Raw genomic sequence first — 20822 nt, forward strand, 5'->3', positions numbered from 1 at the left:
TATAAATTAAAAACTCAGTTAAAGTTCTTCCTTCCAAAAATGTCTGGATTCAGCGTTAATAATGTAATAAAATGTGTTCCATTTCAGTCACCGAGTTTGTTTTTAGTCAGAAGAGCTGTGGGCCTGTGCAAGAGAAAAGCTCTGAAGTGAGGATTATGTTCTTTGCATGTTTTTTCGCACAAATATTTTATCTTGGTTTAGTCAGATTACAGCCCGGAGGTTTATATCTCCACCGAATGCTGCTTTCCTTTGTGTTTAGCTGTGCATAATATTTAGCATGTCTAGCATGCATTAGGCTACCTGGCTAGCTCTCTAGCTTGTGAATTTGTATGCGATTAAAAAGAAGATGAAGTTAAATAGACAGAAAATTTGGATTCATTACTTTCAGGGGCGAAACACAAAGCAGCCATTAAACAAGAACAAATATTAAACAACTGTTCAAGCAAAAGATCGAACTCTCTGTGGGGCAGGACTTATTAACTCACCGCTGTCCAAGCTTGGAGTTCCTCTAAAGTTCTTTAGAAAGTTTTAGGACAGGAACATGCACTGGATCAGACAGACCTACATTATATTGCCAAAAGGTTTTGGGACGTCTGCCTTTACATTCACATGAATGTAATATGGAGTTGTCCTGCCCTTTGCAGCTATAACAGCTTCAACTCTTCTGGGAAGGCTTTCCACAAGGTTTAGGAGTGTGTTTATGGGAATTTTTGACCATTCCTCTGTGCAGTCAGGAACTGATGTTAGACAAGAAGGCCTGGCTTTCAGTCTCTGCTCTAATTCATCCCAAAGGTGAGGTCAGGCCAGTCAAGTTCCTCCACACCAAACTCACTCATCCATGTCTTTATGGACCTTGCTTTGGTCACTGGTGTGCAGTCATGTTGGAACAGGAAGGGGTCATCCCCAAACTGTTCCCACAAAGAGCATGAAATTGTCCAAAATGTCTTGGTATGAAGCTGAAGCATTAAGAGTTCCTTTCACTGGAACTAAGGGGCCGAGCCCAACCCCTGAAAAACAACACCTGAATTCAATGATCTGGAGGAGTGTCCCAAAAGTGTAAATTTAGCATTCTCTCCAATACCCATAGATGCAAACAAGCCCACTAACTCTAGCTAGGTAACTAAAATACATCGTAAATCTTCTCTGCTTGCTTTTGATGTGTGTATAACATCCTACATCTCTTGTTCTCTCAGTATTTTGTACTTCAGCCTGTAAAAACAATATTCAGCATGATTAGGGTTAGCATGCTAGATAATAAACACAGTGCAATACATATACACATGAGAGCAATGATGAGGTCTCACACTTTTCTGAAATTTTAAACAAATATGATGTTACTTTCCCTTCCTTCGGAAAACGTAGTGTACTTAGTATACTCTATGTATCATGTATACCATAAGTCAACTACATTTCCCCAAGAAATGCAATCGTCTGTTCGGTACTCGGAGGAAAAAAGGCAATTAGACAGAAAAAATATCAACAATCATACATCTATACACACAACGATTGTGAACAGAAAAATACACTATATTGCCAAAAGTTTTGGGACATCGGCCTTTGCAGCTATAACAGCTTCAACTCTTCTGGGAAGGCTTTCCACAAAGTTTAGCAGTGTGTTTATGGGAATTTCTGGCCATTCCTCTAGAAGTGCATTTGTGAGGTCAGGCACTGATGTTGGACGAGAAGGTCTGGCTCACAGTCTCCACTCTAATTCATCCCAGAGGTCTTCTATGGGGTTGAGGTCAGGACTCTGTGCCAGTCAAGTTCCTCCACACCAAACTCACTCATCCATGTCTTTATGGACCTTGCTTTGGTCACTGGTGTACAGTCATGTTGGAACAGGAAGGGGTCATCCCCAAACTGTTCCCACAGAACATGAAACTGTCCAAAATGTCTTGGTATGAAGCTGAAGCATTAAGAGTTCCTTTCACTGGAACTAAGGGGCCGAGACCAACCCCTGAAAAACAACACCTGAATTCAATGATTAGGAGGGGTGTCCCAAAACTTTTGGCAATATAGTGTATTTCCATACAACAGAAGACTGGAATCTGGAATCTGAGATGACAGCAGGCTTTCACCTGTTAGTAAGACCTTACTGAGATCACGACTGCAGCTCCTGACCTGTGATCTGCATTCTTCTATACATTTGTACAAGTGATATTTCTATTAAAATGACCACCCTACTGTATTGTAGTGTGGATTGAAACACTTACCAAAGTCGTGATGCAGGAAATCGTTCATGGATCTGTACAGCATTTTTAGTCTTCAACTCGCCTCAACTCACAGTTTCCATAGTTACGGGCTGGGAGGAATTGAAGACTGAAAATGACATACAGGAGAATCGGCTCTTCTTCCATGCTGGAGGACGGCGAACTTCCCGAAACATCCCGAGACATCCGGAAACATTATTCGGCGCTCGTTAGACGGACTGTCGCCATAGGAAACTCAGACGCCACGTGGAGAACAGATGCCTCGGCTACAAACAAGACAGGATTCCACTACAGAGATGTTTTTTTACTTCTTTTTATTATTTTTTTTGTAATGAGAAGTAGACATGGATCTTCATCAAATCCAATTTCTCTGCCTCGTTTAACTGTCAGCTTCAAGTAGAACAAAGAACAACACTCCATTTATCACAACAGCCATCTGTGCTCTTGTTCTCGCCAAAACTTTTTAACTAGCCTTATGAGACTCCGCTGTCTCCACATGACAAGAGCTCATCCTTTCTCCAGCGTATTATGATGGAAGCTGATTGATTACCAAAAAAAATAAAAAATCTTGAAGTGAGTGTGTCCTCAATTTTTTCCTTAAATATTTCCGAGTCGCCACACGAGGAGAAGTTCGGCTTCATTCACGACCCTGTGAAGTCTCATCATTTTCTAAAAAGCTGGAAGCTGACACATGAAGTGGCCGACGTTCACCAGGCCTCGTTTATAGAGCTGAACTGAAGTGTACCGAATACACACACACACACACACACAGCAGGATTCGTCCTGTGTTCTTTTTGACTCTGATGAACCCAAATTACAAACATATACACCAGTCAGCCATAACATTATCACCGGTACCAGGCGAAGTGAATAACACTGATGATCTCCTCATCATGGCACCTGTTAGTGGGTGGGATATATTAGGCAGCAAGTCAACATTTTGTCCTCAAAGTTGATGTTAGAAGCAGGAAAAATGGACAAGTGTAAGGATTTGAGCGAGTTTGACGAAGGGCCGGATTGTGATGGCTAGACCACTGGATCAGAGCATCTCCAAAACTGCAGCTCTTGTGGGGTGTTCCCGGTCTGCAGTGGTCAGTACCTATCAAAAGTGGTCCAAGGAAGGAACAGTGGTGACCCGGAGACAGGGTCATGGGCGGTCAAGGCTCACTGATGCACGTGGGGAGTGAAGGCTGGCCTGTGTGATCTGATCCAACAGACGAGCTACTGTTGCTCAGAAGTTAATACTGGTTCGTATAGAAAGGTGTCATAATACACAGTGAAGGGCTATTTTTTGGCAGTAAAAGGGGGACCAACACAAATTTATTTGGGTGGTCATAATGTTATGCCTGATCGGTGTATTTTGTCACTGGTCTGTTGGAATAAACTTCTTCTTCATTAAGATCTTTGACGCCTTTTATCGTTTTATTTTTCTTACAGTTTCTACACAAGCCTATAAACCTACACAAGAAGTTTTTTTTTTAGATATCCTATTAACACTCTTACATCTGATGTAATGATCTTCCGGGTCTGACATGTGCTCAAGGACGATGCTGTTTTAGAGCTCCATTATCTGACCGGCTGAGATCGATAAGACAAGATGCAGCGAGGACCTGAATCGACCGCGCCTGACAAAATACAAGAGATCTATAGGATATCATTCAAAGCTCAACGTGTTACGCCGTCTAAACAAGTAAAATAACACGAGAAACATCTGGGCTTGTAGACGTTAAGGTGAGAAATGTTAGGGACTGCAGATAAGGGAAAATTCCTGCTAGAGGAAATATAGCATCGAATTATGGTGGCCAAGAAGTACACAAAATAACAAAAAAACAAATCTGAAAACAAAACAACAATTAAGACAAACTGTTTGCGAACAGAATTCTTCTCTCTGATTGGATTTATTTTGTTTTCAAATTTGTTATTTTGTTTTCAGATTTGTTATTTTTGTTTTTTTTAAATTTTGTTTTCAGTTTTATTTTGCTTTTAGATTTGTTATTTTTGTTTTTGTATTTTTCTATTTTGTTTTCAGATTTGTTATTTTGTTTTTGGATTTGTTATTTTTGTTATTTTGCTTTTAGTTTTCTTTTTTAAATTTAAATTTGCTATTTTGGTTTTTGTATTTTTTATTTTTGTTTTCAGATTTGTTATTTTGTTTTTAGATTTGTTTTTTTGTTTTTAGATTTTTTTATTTTGTTTTCAGCTTTGTTATTTTGTTTTTAGATTTGTTTTTTTGTTTTTAGATTTTTTTATTTTGTTTTCAGCTTTGTTATTTTTTCTTGTTTTGTTTTGCTCTTCTCAGCCACCATATCAAATGAATAAAATAAAAATAAAAATAAAAATAAAAAACTGTAATGGCTGGCAAATTATAGGAAACTAGTTTTCCGAGACAAGGAACTTGAACAGAAAACGCTAAAAGGGTTCTCATGTGAGTGTAAATAAATAAATAAATAAATAAATAAATGCTGATGTTCTCGAAGTTCATTGGAGAGATCTTATCAGGAGACATTTTTTCCATAGCTCTTGTGACTTGTTTGTCATTCCTCCTAAAAATTCCTGGGGGTTTTTATAATTGCCTTTCAGCAAACTACACAAAACACATTACACACCGATCAATTAATCTGCTTTTCTGCCTCAAAGCAACGCTGCACATGAATTCAGAAGCTTCACAGAAAAATCAATACTGCGTACTGAGCTTCTTTAACTCTTCAGGGCATGAGGGTTTTTTTTAATATAGAAATCACACACTAGCAGATTTTCTGTATCTGTAACCAGGCTTTAGGAGCAGTGTAGGAGTGATTAGTCAGCTCGGGGATTAATTGCAGCTGTGATCCCTGCTAAAGACAAGCATATAAACTGAGCTATAATTAATAACCGAGTCGGACAAAACGGTTTCTACAAGTTTTGTCTGGGGATTAAGCATGATAATGTTCGATTGCTTCCAAACTTTCAACAGAAACGACTTCATATTAAAATTCAGAATTCAGAAATTATGCTGATGCTCATATATACATATATATACATGCATGCATATATATATATATATATATATATACACTATATTGCCAAAAGTATTCGCTCACCTTCCTTGACTCGCATATGAACTTAAGTGACATCCCATTCCTAATCCATAGGGTTCAATATGACGTCGGTCCACCCTTTACAGCTATAACAGCTTCAACTCTTCTGGGAAGGCTGTCCACAAGGTTTAGGAGTGTGTTTATGGGAATTTTTGACCATTCTTCCAGAAGCGCATTTGTGAGGTCACACACTGATGTTGGACGAGAAGGTCTGGCTCTCAGTCTCCGCTCTAATTCATCCCAAAGGTGTTCTATCAGGTTGAGGTCAGGACTCTGTGCAGGCCAGTCAAGTTCATCCACACCAGACTCTGTCATCCATGTCTTTATGGACCTTGCTTTGGTCACTGGTGCACAGTCATGTTGGAAGAGGAAGGGGCCAGCTCCAAACTGTTCCCACAAAGTTGGGAGCATGGAATTGTCCAAAATGTCTTGGTATGCTGAAGCATTCAGAGTTCCTTTCACTGGAACTAAGGGGCCAAGCCCAGCTCCTGAAAAACAACCCCACACCATAATCCCCCCTCCACCAAACTTTACACTTGGCACAATGCAGTTAGACAAGTACCGTTCTCCTGGCAACCGCCAAACCCAGACTCGTCCATCAGATTGCCAGATGGAGAAGCGCGATTCGTCACTCCAGAGAACGCGTCTCCACTGCTCTAGAGTCCAGTGGCGGCGTGCTTTACACCACTGCATCCGACGCTTTGCATTGCACTTGGTGATGTATGGCTTGGATGCAGCTGCTCGGCCATGGAAACCCATTCCATGAAGCTCTCTGCGCACTCTTCTTGAGCTAATCTGAAGGCCACATGAAGTTTGGAGGTCTGTAGCGATTGACTCTGCAGAAAGTTGGCGACCTCTTCGCACTATGCGCCTCAGCATCCGCTGACCCCGCTCCGTCAGTTTACGTGGCCTACCACTTCGTGGCTGAGTTGCTGTCGTTCCCAAACACTTCCACGTTCTTATAATACAGCTGACAGTTGACTGTGGAATATTTAGGAGCGAGGAAATTTCACGACTGGATTTGTTGCACAGGTGGCATCCTATCACAGTTCCACGCTGGAATTCACTGAGCTCCTGAGAGCGACCCATTCTTTCACAAATGTTTGTAAAAACAGTCTGCATGCCTAGGTGCTTGATTTTATACACCTGTGGCCATGGAAGTGATTGGAACACCTGATTCTGATTATTTGGATGGGTGAGCGAATACTTTTGGCAATATAGTGTATAAATATATATATATATATATATATATATATATATATATATATATATATATATATATATATATATATTGGAAAAGTTGCTCTTGACTGTAAAGTGCAGAGTTTCAGAAAGGAAATGATTATTATAAATTCTTACGTTTTCTTCGTTTTCTTCCTCATATCGTCTCAGGGAGTTTTTCCTCAACCCTTTCACCTCTCTCTGGATTTCTCAATAGGGATATATTTAATATCTTATCATTTATATTCTGATTTAATATGTTCCTGTAAAGCTGCATTTGAAATGGAATTGAAATGAAATTGTAGTAAGAAGTACAGTAAGAAGAGCAGAAACCCATAGCTTCAAAAAGAAAAAAAGAACAGGAGGAAAAAAGTGGAGTGCTGCAGGAACGAGAACTAAATGAGCCTGCATTAGATTAGATTCTAACTTTAGCATGTTAGCGTGCTAGCACTTACAGCTCCGTCGTCCTGAAGTCAGTGTGTTTTTTATTAATTGGTTTTTCTTTAAATGCCTAAAAATACGGTCTTTGTCTCAACCAGTTCAAGATATTTTCAAGTTTTAGTCTACATCATGAAAGAAAATCCATCAGTGAAACCCTGCTTATGATTTTAAGTTAAATTGTCTTTATTTGTCACATATACATATATTTCTGGCATTCTCCAGATGCCCTTATCCACAGCAGCTTACAAGTTATTGCATTTATACAACTGAGGTTTAAGGGCCTTGCTCAGGGGCCCAGCAGTGGCAGCTTGGTGGACATGAGACTCAAACTCATAAATTTTGAATCAGTAGTTCAACACTTCAACCTATGGATGTAATAAATGAGGATATGAAGCTAGTGGGTGCAAGTGTTGAGGATGCAGAAGACGGAGAGAGATGATTCGCTGTGGTGACCCCTGAAGGGAAAAGCCGAAAGAAGAAGAACAGACCAACACTTCAACCACTAAGCTATCACATCCCCATTACTGCACACTGAAATTCTTTCTTCACATATCCCATCCTTGGGGGTTGGGGTCAGAGTGCAAGGTCAGTCATGATGCAGCGCCCCTGGAGCAGGTGGGGTTGGAGGCCTTGCTTAAGAGCCCAACAGTGGCAGCATGGCAGTGCTGGGGCTTGAACCCCAATCCTCTGGTCAACGACACCTTAACCACTTGAGCTATCACTGCTGCATTTTGTGAAGCTTTCATATGTCTTTTATGTCTTATGTGAAGTGGCTAAAAGGGACTATGGAGATTTTCCGGGACATTAAACATCATCACAGACTCAACCAACTGGAAATAACTCATCTACTCAATCAGCCTTGTTGTGTTTAAAACTAATCATTGGAAATAATGATGTGTGATGTAATTCGTTATAAAGTCTTTAACGTTACATCTTTACTTCTGCTGATTGTATTAAGGTTTAAAAACTAATAAAAGTTGTAAAGAACATCTTGATGAACAAAATGTGTAAGAATCATAAACTTGTCGGTCATACAGTTTATTCTCTGGAATAATCTTTAAAAAAAAACAAATGATTGGAAAAATCCTTTCGGCTTGTTGCCAAGGAAACCAGGGTGATGCTAACTTATGGGTCATCTTACAAGGATACACCATACCTGCAGCACCTCTTTTATTTATCTTCCTGTATTTTGTGTGTGTGTGTGTGTTTTGAGAAAATGTAATTCCATAGTTGACGTTATGTCCCGTCATGGTTGTGCACTCGTCGTATTGCATAATGAAAACCGCTTCAGACACTCGCAAACAAAATGCATTACAGCATCTGTCAGATGGGTTTAGCACGGCCGGATGAAGACGGGAATCATTTCCACATGTTTCTTCTTTGTTTTCTACACGACGTGTCACAGACTCGATAGCTCAGCAGGCAGCGAAGGCCCGAGTCGGCTCTGCTTTCGGCTTCGTAACCTTCTGCTCTCATTAGAGGGTTAAATATCATTACAGTCAGTGGGAAGGAATCTGGTGTCTCTGCTGTTTATGGCAGTGTAAAGCGTTCATTGTGTATATTTCATAAACATGTTCCTGAGTGTTGATGCTGCGTGTTTATTGGGTTACGTTGGGTTTTATTAACATACCGAATGGAAACTGCAGAGTTTCTTTGGTTTATTCGGATTCAGTGAGTAGAGGTTCTCCGGGTCTGAGTGATGGTGGATCTGGAGTTCATCCCAGGAACACTGGCTGTGAGAAATCCAGGGGCGATTTCTAGTGCACTTACTGTGATGTTTATTGGGAAAGAACCATGAGAACCCAGGCTGGAACTCACACAAGACTTTTACCAGGTGATATCAACAGAAATATGACAGAAAAACTACAAAACAAGCGAGCATGTAATCATGTCTCTCCACCCATCTATCTATCTATCTATCTATCTATCTATCTATCTATCTATCTATCTATCTATCTATCTATCTATCTATCTATCAGGAATCCCAGGTTGGAACTAACACAGCACTGGATGGAAATGTGGAGATGTTTGAGAACCATCGTGTTTGAATTCCTCGTGATGTTTCTCAAAAAATAAAAATCAGTCCTGGGGCAAATAATAGAACTGGATCAATTTGTTGCATAATGAACCTGAAACCGATTCTGGGTTTCTTTGTTTTTCTCCGATTTCCATCTTTAACCATGTTATTTGAGCTAAATATACAAAATTTCATCTAACACCCCGGAGCTCCGGGTCCTTAACCAATCCTCAGTGCAACATGAGCAGTGTGCATTTCTGCTCACACAGCACCGACATCGCAAAAACATGGACTAACTGGGCCCGGCTTGAGAACTTCATTTCTTCACTTCATCTCTCTGGAGGAAACTTAAAGGTTTGATGTAAAGCCTTGCAACAGAAAATCCCCCCAACTTGGTTTCCTTTTAAAAAGCTACACCCTACGAAGAACCCTGGAGGAGTTTATTAAACCCCTTCAGCTCCTTCCTTAGGTCTCTCATGCACTTGTGTTAGCCTGGCTGGTGGGAACTCATCACGCCGTATATATCGCTATCAGCTCCGCTGTCGGCTTTGTGCTCAGACCGCCTCGCTTCTACACACGAAATCAATAAATCCAAATCAAAAGAGCATGTCTGTGTTTTTTTAGAGATTTGTGTCCTCCTGGCATCAGTTAAGGCACCATCTTAGCGCATATAGCATATACCCCAGCAACCAGACATGCATTTCTTTCTCAAATAAACAAACGACATCCCAGGAGAAAAAAAACAAACACCTAAACTCCATCTACATAAAGAAACAGCGTCTTTTATTCACTTGATTGAGTTAAGGTTTTATGGAGTTTGTTGTTCCTGAACGTTCTTTAACAGCGGGACTAGAGAGCACATCCATTTCCCTTGTTCTTTTTCCTTCTGTGCCTGATCACATGGCTGACAGCTCGACTGATCACATGATGAATTGAATCGTTTCACATGAAGGCGCAACGGAGACGCGTTCGTATTAAACGCCTTCATTAAGCCGGCGCCGCAGTTCAATTCAGGTACAAGTCTCTCTTTATTGCTGGCGACAATCGGCAACAGATTTCTGAAGAAATCTCGAGAAATAGATCTATCTATCTATCTATCTATCTATCTATCTATCTATCTATCTATCTATCTATCTATCTATCTATCTGTCTGTCTGTCTGTCTGTCTGTCTGTCTGTCCATATGTCTATCTATCTATCTATCTATCTATCTATCTATCTATCTATCTATCTATCTATCTATCTATCTGTCTGTCTGTCTCTGTCTGTCTGTCTGTCTGTCTTTCTGTCTGTCTGTCCATATGTCTATCTATCTATCTATCTATCTATCTATCTATCTATCTATCTATCTATCTATCTATTGCATCATGAATTTCACATGAAGGCGCAATAGCAGCACTTTCGTATTAGACTGTCATTAAGCCACTGCGCAGTTCGATTGAGGTGCAAATCTCTCTTTATTGCAGGAGACAATTGGCAACAGATTTCTGAAGAAATCTCGAAAAATAGATAAATATACGTCAAACTTTCACGTCATGATAATTACTAAATCTTTAATCACTCCCGCTAATCCTGGGATTTAAGCTATAAACCCAATGGCAAGATGGCAGATAATTGACTAGACAAATCTCCATCATAATGCTGAATACAAGGAGTCCGGTGCTAGCGCATGGTTTTTTTTTTAAGCCCAGGAGTTTTATATTAGCATGAAATCTCATAAATCTTATAAAGGTAGAGCTGTGGCTAGGTTTCTGTCAGCCATCATTTCACAGCAGTGCACAGCAAATTGGTCACCGTGGGCCGTTACTCGTTTGCTCGGGTTTCTCTCGGCTTCGTCTACGCATGCTCGGAATAATTCCACGTGTGTCTAATACGAAAAGACCACCGTCACACAAGCCACACAAATAACAACGATTTCAAATCCTGGTCTATAATTTCACTTCATTTAAGAAGTGTGTGATATCATTCGACACTTCCCGTCTGCCTGAACATCTCCCCGAGCGGAAACACATGAAATGAGAAAAGCTGGAAATCAAATTGCTCTCAGCTTGAACTGATACACAAAAAAACATTGTTTTTTTTAATATAAAGAAGAAGGCTTAAAGTCTTGAAAACACAACAGAGTGTGAAAAGCGGTAAAGCTGGAGAACCCTTTCCAGCACGCTAAGGTTAAAGGTAGCATTGAGTTTTTTTCACAGATAATGTTGTTCCAGCTCAAAAAGTTAGCATATTTGTTTATTCACAATTCAGTCTCTCACAAAAGAACTTGTTTTTTTATCTTCTAACCTGACAGTGAATCCTGAATCAGCTCCAACTGCAGTATTTTTTCAGTATTAACACAAATAGACCTGAATAAAACACAGTCACAGCTAACTAGGGCTAAGTAGCAAGTTAGTCTTCAAAGCTAGCTAGCAAGCAGCAAACAGGTAGCAGCTAGCAAGATAACCGCTAAGCCAGGTATATACAGTACAATGTAAGGCTGTGAGTCTATCTATCTATCTATCTATCTATCTATCTATCTATCTATCTATCTATCTATCTATCTATCTATCTATCTATCTATCTATCTATCTATCTATCTATCTATCTATCTATCTATCTATCTATGTCTGATTTTCTGCCTGCCTGCCTAAATTGACCCTTAATTCTAAAATGAAGAATCTAAGAGTGCAGAGTGTAGCTCAATGACCACGTCCTGACCTGCTTATTCATGAAGATGTAGATGATGGGGTTGATGACGGTGCTGGTCTTGGCCAGGATGGAGGGCACGATGCTAGCCTCGGCTGTCACCAGACCCGGAGCTCCGAACGTAGCCACCAGGGCCATGATACCGTATGGGAGCCAGCAGAGCAGGTAGCACACCACCATCGTGATGACCATGATGAGGACCCGATGCTCCCTCTTTCGGCCGGTGGACGTCTTCAAGCTGCTCACCTTCAGGACCATAAATGGGGAAAGGAATATTGTGGACACAGCAAGACTTCACGCTCTGTGCATCATGTACAATAATCCAAACGCAATCCATTTCCAACCGTCACTTCTCACTGTTTAGTTTTTGCATATGTTGCAGAAATAATTCAGTCATCTGTCGTGCACTGGGTTGCGAAATGCCTGACGCCTCGTTTCTCGGGTAATGAGGCACCACAACGCCATGCATTTTCATTTCAATTAGAACTGTTTACGATAGCAATGCAGCGAATCTGGAGTCAGTTAGACATTGTCAAAATACATTTTCTCTCCTCACAGACTCTCTCTCTCTCTCATTCTATCTATCTACCTATTTATGGGACTATCTGTCTGTCTATCCATATGTATGCCTCCCTGTCCACACATCTATCTATCTATCTATCTATCTGTCTGTCTGTCTGTCTGTCTGTCTGTCTATCTATCTATCTATCTATCTATCTATCTATCTATCTATCTATCTATCTATCTATCTATCTATCTCTGTCTATCCATATGTATGCCTCCCTGTCCACACATCTATCTATCTATCTATCTATCTATCTATCTATCTATCTATCTATCTATCTATCTATCTATCTATCTATCTATCTCTGTCTATCCATATGTATGCCTCCCTGTCCACACATCTATCTATCTATCTATCTATCTATCTATCTATCTATCTATCTATCTATCTATCTATCTATCTATCTATCTATCTATCTATCTATCTATCTATCTCTCTGTCTATCCATATGTATGCCTCCCTGTCCACACATCTATCTATCTATCTATCTATCTCTGTCTATCCATATGTATGCCTCCCTGTCCACACATCTATCTATCTATCTATCTATCTATCTATCTATCTATCTATCTATCTATCTATCTATCTGTCTGTCTGTCTGTCTGTCTGTCTGTCTGTCTATCTGTATGTTTATCTATCTATCTATCTATCTATCTATCTATCTATCTATCTATCTATCTATCTATCTATCTATCTCTATCTCTCTATCTGTCTGTCTGTCTGTCTATCTGTATGTTTATCTATCTATCTATCTATCTATCTATCTATCTATCTATCTATCTATCTATCTATCTATCTATCTATCTCTCTGTCTATCCATATGTATGCCTCCCTGTCCACACATCTATCTATCTATCTATCTATCTATCTATCTATCTATCTATCTATCTATCTATCTATCTATCTATCTCTCTGTCTATCCATATGTATGCCTCCCTGTCCACACATCTATCTATCTATCTATCTATCTATCTATCTATCTATCTATCTATCTATCTATCTATCTATCTATCTCTATCTCTCTATCTGTCTGTCTGTCTGTCTGTCTGTCTATCTGTATGTTTATCTATCTATCTATCTATCTATCTATCTATCTATCTATCTATCTATCTGTCTGTCTGTCTGTCTGTCTGTCTGTCTGTCTATCTATCTATCTATCTATCTATCTATCTATCTCTCTGTCTATCCATATGTATGCCTCCCTGTCCACACATCTATCTATCTATCTATCTATCTATCTATCTATCTATCTATCTATCTATCTATCTATCTATCTATCTATCTATCTATCTATCTCTATCTCTCTATCTGTCTGTCTGTCTGTCTGTCTATCTGTATGTTTATCTATCTATCTATCTATCTATCTATCTATCTATCTATCTGTCTGTCTGTCTGTCTGTCTGTCTGTATGTTTATCTATCTATCTATCTATCTATCTATCTATCTATCTATCTATCTATCTATCTATCTATCTATCTATCTATCTATCTATCTATCTGTCTGTCTGTCTGTCTATCTGTATGTTTATCTATCTATCTATCTATCTATCTATCTATCTATCTATCTATCTATCTATCTATCTATCTATCTATCTATCTATCTATCTATCTCTGTCTATCCATATGTATGCCTCCCTGTCCACACATCTATCTATCTATCTATCTATCTATCTATCTATCTATCTATCTATCTATCTATCTATCTATCTATCTATCTGTCTGTCTGTCTGTCTGTCTGTATGTTTATCTATCTATTTATCTATCTATCTATCTATCTATCTATCTATCTATCTATCTATCTATCTATCTATCTATCTCTCTGTCTATCCATATGTATGCCTCCCTGTCCACACATCTATCTATCTATCTATCTATCTATCTATCTATCTATCTATCTATCTATCTATCTATCTATCTATCTATCTATCTATCTATCTATCTATCTATTAACCTCCAGTTGGGTAACAAATTAAAGGAAAAACCAACATAAAGTAACCATCACAGGCCACCAAAACAGTACAGTGGAACCTTGGCATACGAATGTCCTCCCTTACGAATTTTCCATTAAGAATTGAAACTTTGCAAGAAATTTGCATCAGCATACAAAGCATATTTGGCATACGAACAAACCGAACTGAACCGAACACCGGCTAAGTTGTCTATATGTCCGTGAGCCGTTCAAAACTTGTTAGCATCAGTGGAAAGCCGAGCGAAGCCAACTGAAGCAAGTTTATGGATTTTTTTACGCATTTTTTTTTTCAGTCAGTGAAAGCTGTTTGGAAAGAGTCAACCCACAATACCAACGTTGCCTTTAGCATGCATTCAAAAGCTAGGTTTTTTGTGCATTTTTGTGCTGACAGATTGGTGGCGTTCTATTTTTAGCCCAAGCTTGGTGGCACGACTTCCTGTGAGGAGCCTTGTGGTGTGCACACACACACACACACACACACAGACACATTATGACATCATAACATCACAACCTCAGCTTAGCATCTCATCACACATGGCTTTGTTTACGTCAGCACACAATATAAGAAATGCTTAATAACTGGATCAAGTGCTGTTTTTCTAAGCTGCAGAGACAACACGGTGGAAGCCATATTGTTTTATTCATTTTTAAAATGTTACATTTTCTCAAGAAATATATATCTGGCAACCTCAGCGCTGTAAACTACACACAGGTCATTTCAATAATCTGAATATGGAGCCTAGAAAAATCACATAACCAAGGATGAGAAACGTCCCCTGTGGGAATATTTCCGTAACTATTTGAACATTTCCATGATGTCCTCCATAAATCTCCGTCCTTCTGTGTACTGTAGTAAAATGAACCCTCATTAACGGCACAATTAGAGAAGCTTTATTACGCAGAGAGCCTCCAAAATACTGAACGTAGAACTGGAGAAGAATAAGTATAGAAGTATAGAAGAGAAGTATAAAATCATCGCTTGAACACTTCTCTATTACAAATTTCAAACACTTCCTAAACAGATGGCATGGCAGACATTAAGAAGAAGAAGGAGAAGGAGAAGAAGAAGAAGAAAAAGAAGTTGAAGAGGAAAGAAAAGGAAGGAGAGGAAGAAGAAGAAGAGAAGAAGAAGAAGAAAGAAAAGGAAAGGGGGAAGAAGAAGAAGAGGAAAGAAGAGAAAGAAGAAAAAAGAAGAGGAAGAAGAAGATGTGGGAGAAGAAGAAGAGGAAGGAAGAGAAAGAAGAAGAAGAAAGAATAGGAAAAAGAAGAAGATGAAAAAGAAGGAGAGGAAAAAAGAAGAAGGAGAACAAAAAGAAAGAGAGGAAGAAGAAGAAGAAGAGGAAGAAGAAAAGGAAGAAGAAGGAAGAGAGGCAAAAACAAGTAGGTAGAAGAAAAGAAGAAGAAGGAGGAAAAGAAAAGGAGGAAGAAGAAGAAGAAAGAAAAGGAAGGGGGAAGAAGAAGAGGAAAGAAGAGAAATAAGAAAAAAAGAAGAGGAAGAAGAAGATGGGGAGAAGAAGCAGAAGAAGAGGATGAAGAAAAAGAAGGGGAAGAAGAGGAAAAAAAGAAGGAGAGGAAAAAGAAGGAGAAGGAAGAAGAGGAAGAAGAAGAAGGACAGGAAAAAGAAGAAGATGAAAAAGAAGAGGAAGATGAAGAAGAGAGAAGGAGGAAGAAGAAGGAGAAAATGTAAAAGAAGAAGAAGAACTAGAGAAGCTTGAAAGTTTAAAGTCATCACTTGAACATTTCTCTATTACAAATTTCAAACACTTCCACACAGAGGAGATGGCAGACGTTATCCTCTACTGTCCTTCTGATATCTCTATTAAAAAACCCCAAAGTGACAGAACCAAGGACTCGAGGACCAGATGTTAGAAAAAACTCTGAATGTCTCAAAGGGGAAATGAAAATATTAGGAGATTTTCCAGCTCCTGTGAACAGAGATGTAAGAATTCCAGCATGACAGCGTTGCATTTCAGCCAACACCTACAGTATGAAGATGTCTGCCTCGTGCCTGATAATGCTTTGTGCGGTGATATAGTTGAAATTTAATTATTTATTTTTTAGGGATCAAATATACACTATATTGCCAAAAGTATTCGCTCACCCATCCAAATAATCAGAATCAGGTGTTCCAATCACTTCCATGGCCACAGGTGTATAAAATCAAGCACCTAGGTATGCAGGTGAGCTATTAGAGCGGAGACTGAGAGCCAGACCTTCTCGTCCAACATCAGTGTGTGACCTCACAAATGCGCTTCTGGAAGAATGGTCAAAAATTCCCATAAACACTCTCCTAAACCTTGTGGACAGCCTTCCCAGAAGAGTTGAAGCTGTTATAGCTGCAAAGGGTGGACAGACATCATATTGAACCCTATGGATTAGGAATGGGATGTCACTTAAGTTCATATGCGAGTCAAGGAAGGTGAGCGAATACTTTTGGCAATATAGTGTATGTGAGGAGCTCCAAACCATGGTGTGTATGTGAAGCTCAATCAAAAGATGAAGGAAGAGGAGAAAATGGGTGCTTCATCAGTCGGGCGGTCATTTGGTCCTTTTCTTATCCGTTTATAGCCTCATTAAATGGTTTGAAGTGTCCAGGAAACAAGATTCTATTATCACCTACAGCACAGGTTCCTAACCCTGGTTTTGGAGAAATGAGTGAAAACGCCAGGCAGAAGAAGAGAAAGAAGATGAAGAAGATGAACAAGAAGAAGAAGGAGGAAGAAGAAGAAGAAGAAGAAGAAGAACCGTACTACACATTCCATCAGAGTTCAGCCGGTTCTTCAGGAAGCAGGAGAGCAAAAGTGCAGTGCTGAAAAAACCCAGACATGAGCACCATCTCTCCTTCACAATAAACTCAGCTCCATCTGGCTCACATTCAACTGTTTATTATTCATCACTGCAATGTGGCATCAGATTAATAAATGATCAGGACGCTAAATTCCAGTGAGTCACTCCATGAATTTTGGCAAACATTAGTAATTAATGTGGGGTGAACACACATCAACGTGGGTTTAAATCTTCTCCAGGAGGTGGAAACGTTTTGTGAAAGGGTCTGAAATGAACATCTCTCTGAATTTAAATTTCAGTGTAATCCTTTTTGTAGGCACTAACGTCTGGAACGGTGCAAGACAACTAAAATACACTATATTACCAAAAGTTTTGGGACACCCCTCCAAATCATTGAGTTCAGGTGTTGTTTTTCAGGGGTTGGGCTCAGCCCCTTAGTTCCAGTGAAAGGAACTCTTAATGCTTCAGCTTCATACCAAGACATTTTGGACAATTTCATGCTTTGTGGGAACAGTTTGGGGATGATCACTTCCTGTTCCAACATGACTGTACACCAGTGACCAAAGCAAGGTCCATAAAGACATGGATGAGTGAGTTTGGTGTGGAGGAACTTGACTGGCCTGCACAGAGTCCTGACTTCAACCCCACAGAACACCTTTGGGATGAATTAGAGTGGAGACTGTGAGCCAGGCCTTCTCATCCAACATCAGTGCCTGACCTCACAAATGCTCTTCTAGAGGAATGGTCAAAAAATTCCCTAAACCTTGTGGAAAGCCTTCCCAGAAGATTTGAAGCTGTTATAGCTACAAAGGGTGGGGCAACTCCCTATTACATTCATGTACATGTAAAGGCAGATGTCCCAAAACCTTTGGCTATATAGTGTATTTGTGCATGCAGTATAGTCCAGTATAGAGTATGTGGTAGCTTAAGGTGATGGACTATTGATCAGAAGGTTGGGATTTGTGAATCCCAAGTCCATTAAGCCTCAACTGCTGGGCCCCTGAGCAAGGTCCTTAATGCTCAATTGTTCAGTTGTATAAAATGAGATAAAAATGTAACTCTCTTTGGATTAGGGTGTCTGCCAAATGCCAGAAATGTAAATGTAATGAAAATCAAGCACGACTACTGACCTTTGCATGGTTGCAAAGGTCAAATCTTGCAAGGTCAGTAGTCCTGTGCAAGGAAATATGTGTGTATGTCAAAGTAAAACAACACATGATCCTGAAGCCTGTAGCCAGAAAATGTAAATGTAAACCATCCATCTAGAACCTGGAGTCTATTACAGAACTCAGGGGACATCCTGGACATGGAACCAACCCAGGACAGGGTACAGTCACACACATATACCCTGTCTAATCAACACAACCGCAAGGCAACGAGTGCAGAATAACAGTCACGCTGTCATATTTTATGATACCAAAAGGTCAAAGCTATTCAGTATAAACACTAAAACAAGCCTTGGCAGGCAGATACGCTCTGTCTTCTAAAGAACCGCCTCAGCATCTCTTATACAACTGCAAATAAAGTGCAAACTAGTGCCAGGAATTTCAGAGTAGAAGCTCAGAGTGGAATCTAATTATACATGTAAAATGAATTGTGGGAGGAAAGAAAAAAAGTGGGTGAAATTGAAAGATTCAGCCATCAGTCTGAAGCGGTTTCTCAACACAAGGATCACAAGTCATAATCCCAGCAGGAGATGCCACGGAGATTTATACAGTTGGCAAACGCCTGCCCTGTTGCCTGATATTTATGAGAGCCGCAAGTCGTTATCCTGTCTCGCTGCAAAGAAGAACAAAAAACCGATGCTCTGCCGAACAGAATGTCTCCGAGTTTAATCATTCATTCAGGAACAGGACGCAGCAGTTTCAAGAACCGAGGCCGAACATGAGGCGCAAATGGCTTAATGCTGACATGTGTCACTAATTTCATCAACTTTTCTGCTGGCCAGACTGAGCCTCCATGAACAGATTCGGAATCAGCGAATGATTAAACCTGATTGGATCACTGTTTCTCCTGGGAGCGTTTCAGAGCCAGGCTTTCGTCTGTTAGATCAAGAGACGGGGCGAATGTTACGTGGGATGACCTTTAAAATGAAAGGGATTACAAAAAAGATGTCATGTGGAGTGAAGAAAGGTAACATGGAGCGTTTTTCAATGGGAAACTGTGCTTCTAGGTCATTCTTTCAGGTTCCTGGAAGAAAATAGCTTTCATTTGTTGAGTCACGTATTTGAAAGAAAGTAGGTATTAGATCCAGTAAAATGATAGAATAGAGTGTTTTAATTTTTGGTTTGAATATGTATTGCTTGGGTGTCATTTTTCATTTTTAATTAGTTAGTACTGAAGATGCATTGATGTAGCAATTATGGAAGCAGTTTCAGATGAAAGTGAAGGGAAAAAAAGAAGCAGTGGTTTAGACTACGCTAGAGTTTTCCTCACGCCTCCAGAGTTGAGGGTTTGATTCCTGTCTCCATCTTGAAGAAGAAGCAGAAGAAGCCTTTATTATTGCCACATACAGTGAGGGAAAAAATTATTTGATCCCCTGCTGATTTTGTATATTTGCCCACTGACAAAGAAATGATCAGTCTGTAATTTTAATGGTAGGTTTATCTGAACAGTGAGAGACAGAATAACAACAAAAAAATCCAGAAAAACACTTTTCAAAAAAGTTATACATTAATTTGCATTCTATTGAGTGAAATAAGTATTTGACCCCTTTGCAAAACATGACTTGGTACTTGGTGGCAAACCCTTGTTGGCAATCACAGACGTCAGACATTTCTTGTAGTTGGCCACCAGGTTTGCACACATCTCACATCTCAAGGAATTTGGGCCCACTCCTCTTTGCAGATCCTCTCCAAGTCATTAAGGTTTTGTGGCTGACCCTTCAGCTCCCTCCACAGATTTTCTATGGGATTAGGGTCTGGAGACTGGCTAGGCCACTACAGGACCTTAATGTGCTTCTTCTTGAACCACTCCTTTGTTGCCTTGGCCGTGTGTTTTGGGTCATTGTCAGGCTGGAATATCCATCCACGACCCATTTTCAATGCCCTGGCTGAGGGAAGGAGGTTCTCACTCAAGATTTGACGGTACATGGCTCCGTCCATCATCCCTTTGATGCGTTGCGGTTGTCCTGTCCCCTTAGCAGAAAAACACCCCCAAAGCATAATGTTTCCACTTCCATGTTTGATGGTGGGGATGGTCTTCTTCTAGGCAGCATTCCTCCTCCTACAAACACAGCGAGTTGAGTTGATGCCAAAGAGCTGGATTTTGGTCTCATTTGACCACAACACTTTCACCCGGTTCTCCTCTGAATCATTCAGATGTTCACTGGCAAACTTCAGATGAGCCTGTACATGTGCTTTCTTTAGCAGGGGGACCTTGCGGGCGCTACTGGATTTCAGTCTTTCACGGCGTAGTGTGTTACCAATAGGTTTTCTTGGTGACTATGGTCCCCGATGCCTTGAGATCATTGACAAAATCCTCTAGTGTAATTCTGGGCTGATTCCTCGCCATTCTCATGATCATTGAAACACCATGAGGTGAGATCTTGCATGGAGCCCCAGACCGAGGAAGATTGACAGTCCTTTTGTGTTTCTTCCATTTGGGAATAATCGCACCAACTGTTGTCACCTTCTCACCAAGCTGCTTGGCGATGGTCTTGTAGCTCATTCCAGGAAAGTGTAGGTCTACAATCTTGTCCCTGACATCCATGGACAGCTCTTTGGTCTTGTCCATGATGGAGAGTTTGGAATCTGATTGATTGCTTCCTTCTGTGGACGGTGTCTTTCATACAGTTAATGAGCTGAGATTAAGAGCACTCCCCGAGAGTGCTCCTACTGTAATCTCAGC

At 40.0% G+C, this 20822-nt stretch overlaps 1 protein-coding gene across 1 annotated transcript in view; it reads right to left on the bottom strand.

Annotated features, from left to right (window-relative positions):
• tmtopsa (teleost multiple tissue opsin a) overlaps positions 1-20822 on the bottom strand; it is a 42706-nt gene that overhangs the window by 4066 nt on the left and 17818 nt on the right. The window contains 1 exon segment of the mRNA XM_058418185.1: positions 11666-11899. Within this exon segment, the coding sequence (XP_058274168.1) occupies positions 11666-11899 (234 nt within the window).

This window comes from Hemibagrus wyckioides, linkage group LG20, assembly GCF_019097595.1.
Source record: "Hemibagrus wyckioides isolate EC202008001 linkage group LG20, SWU_Hwy_1.0, whole genome shotgun sequence".
Lineage (NCBI taxonomy): Eukaryota > Metazoa > Chordata > Actinopteri > Siluriformes > Bagridae > Hemibagrus > Hemibagrus wyckioides.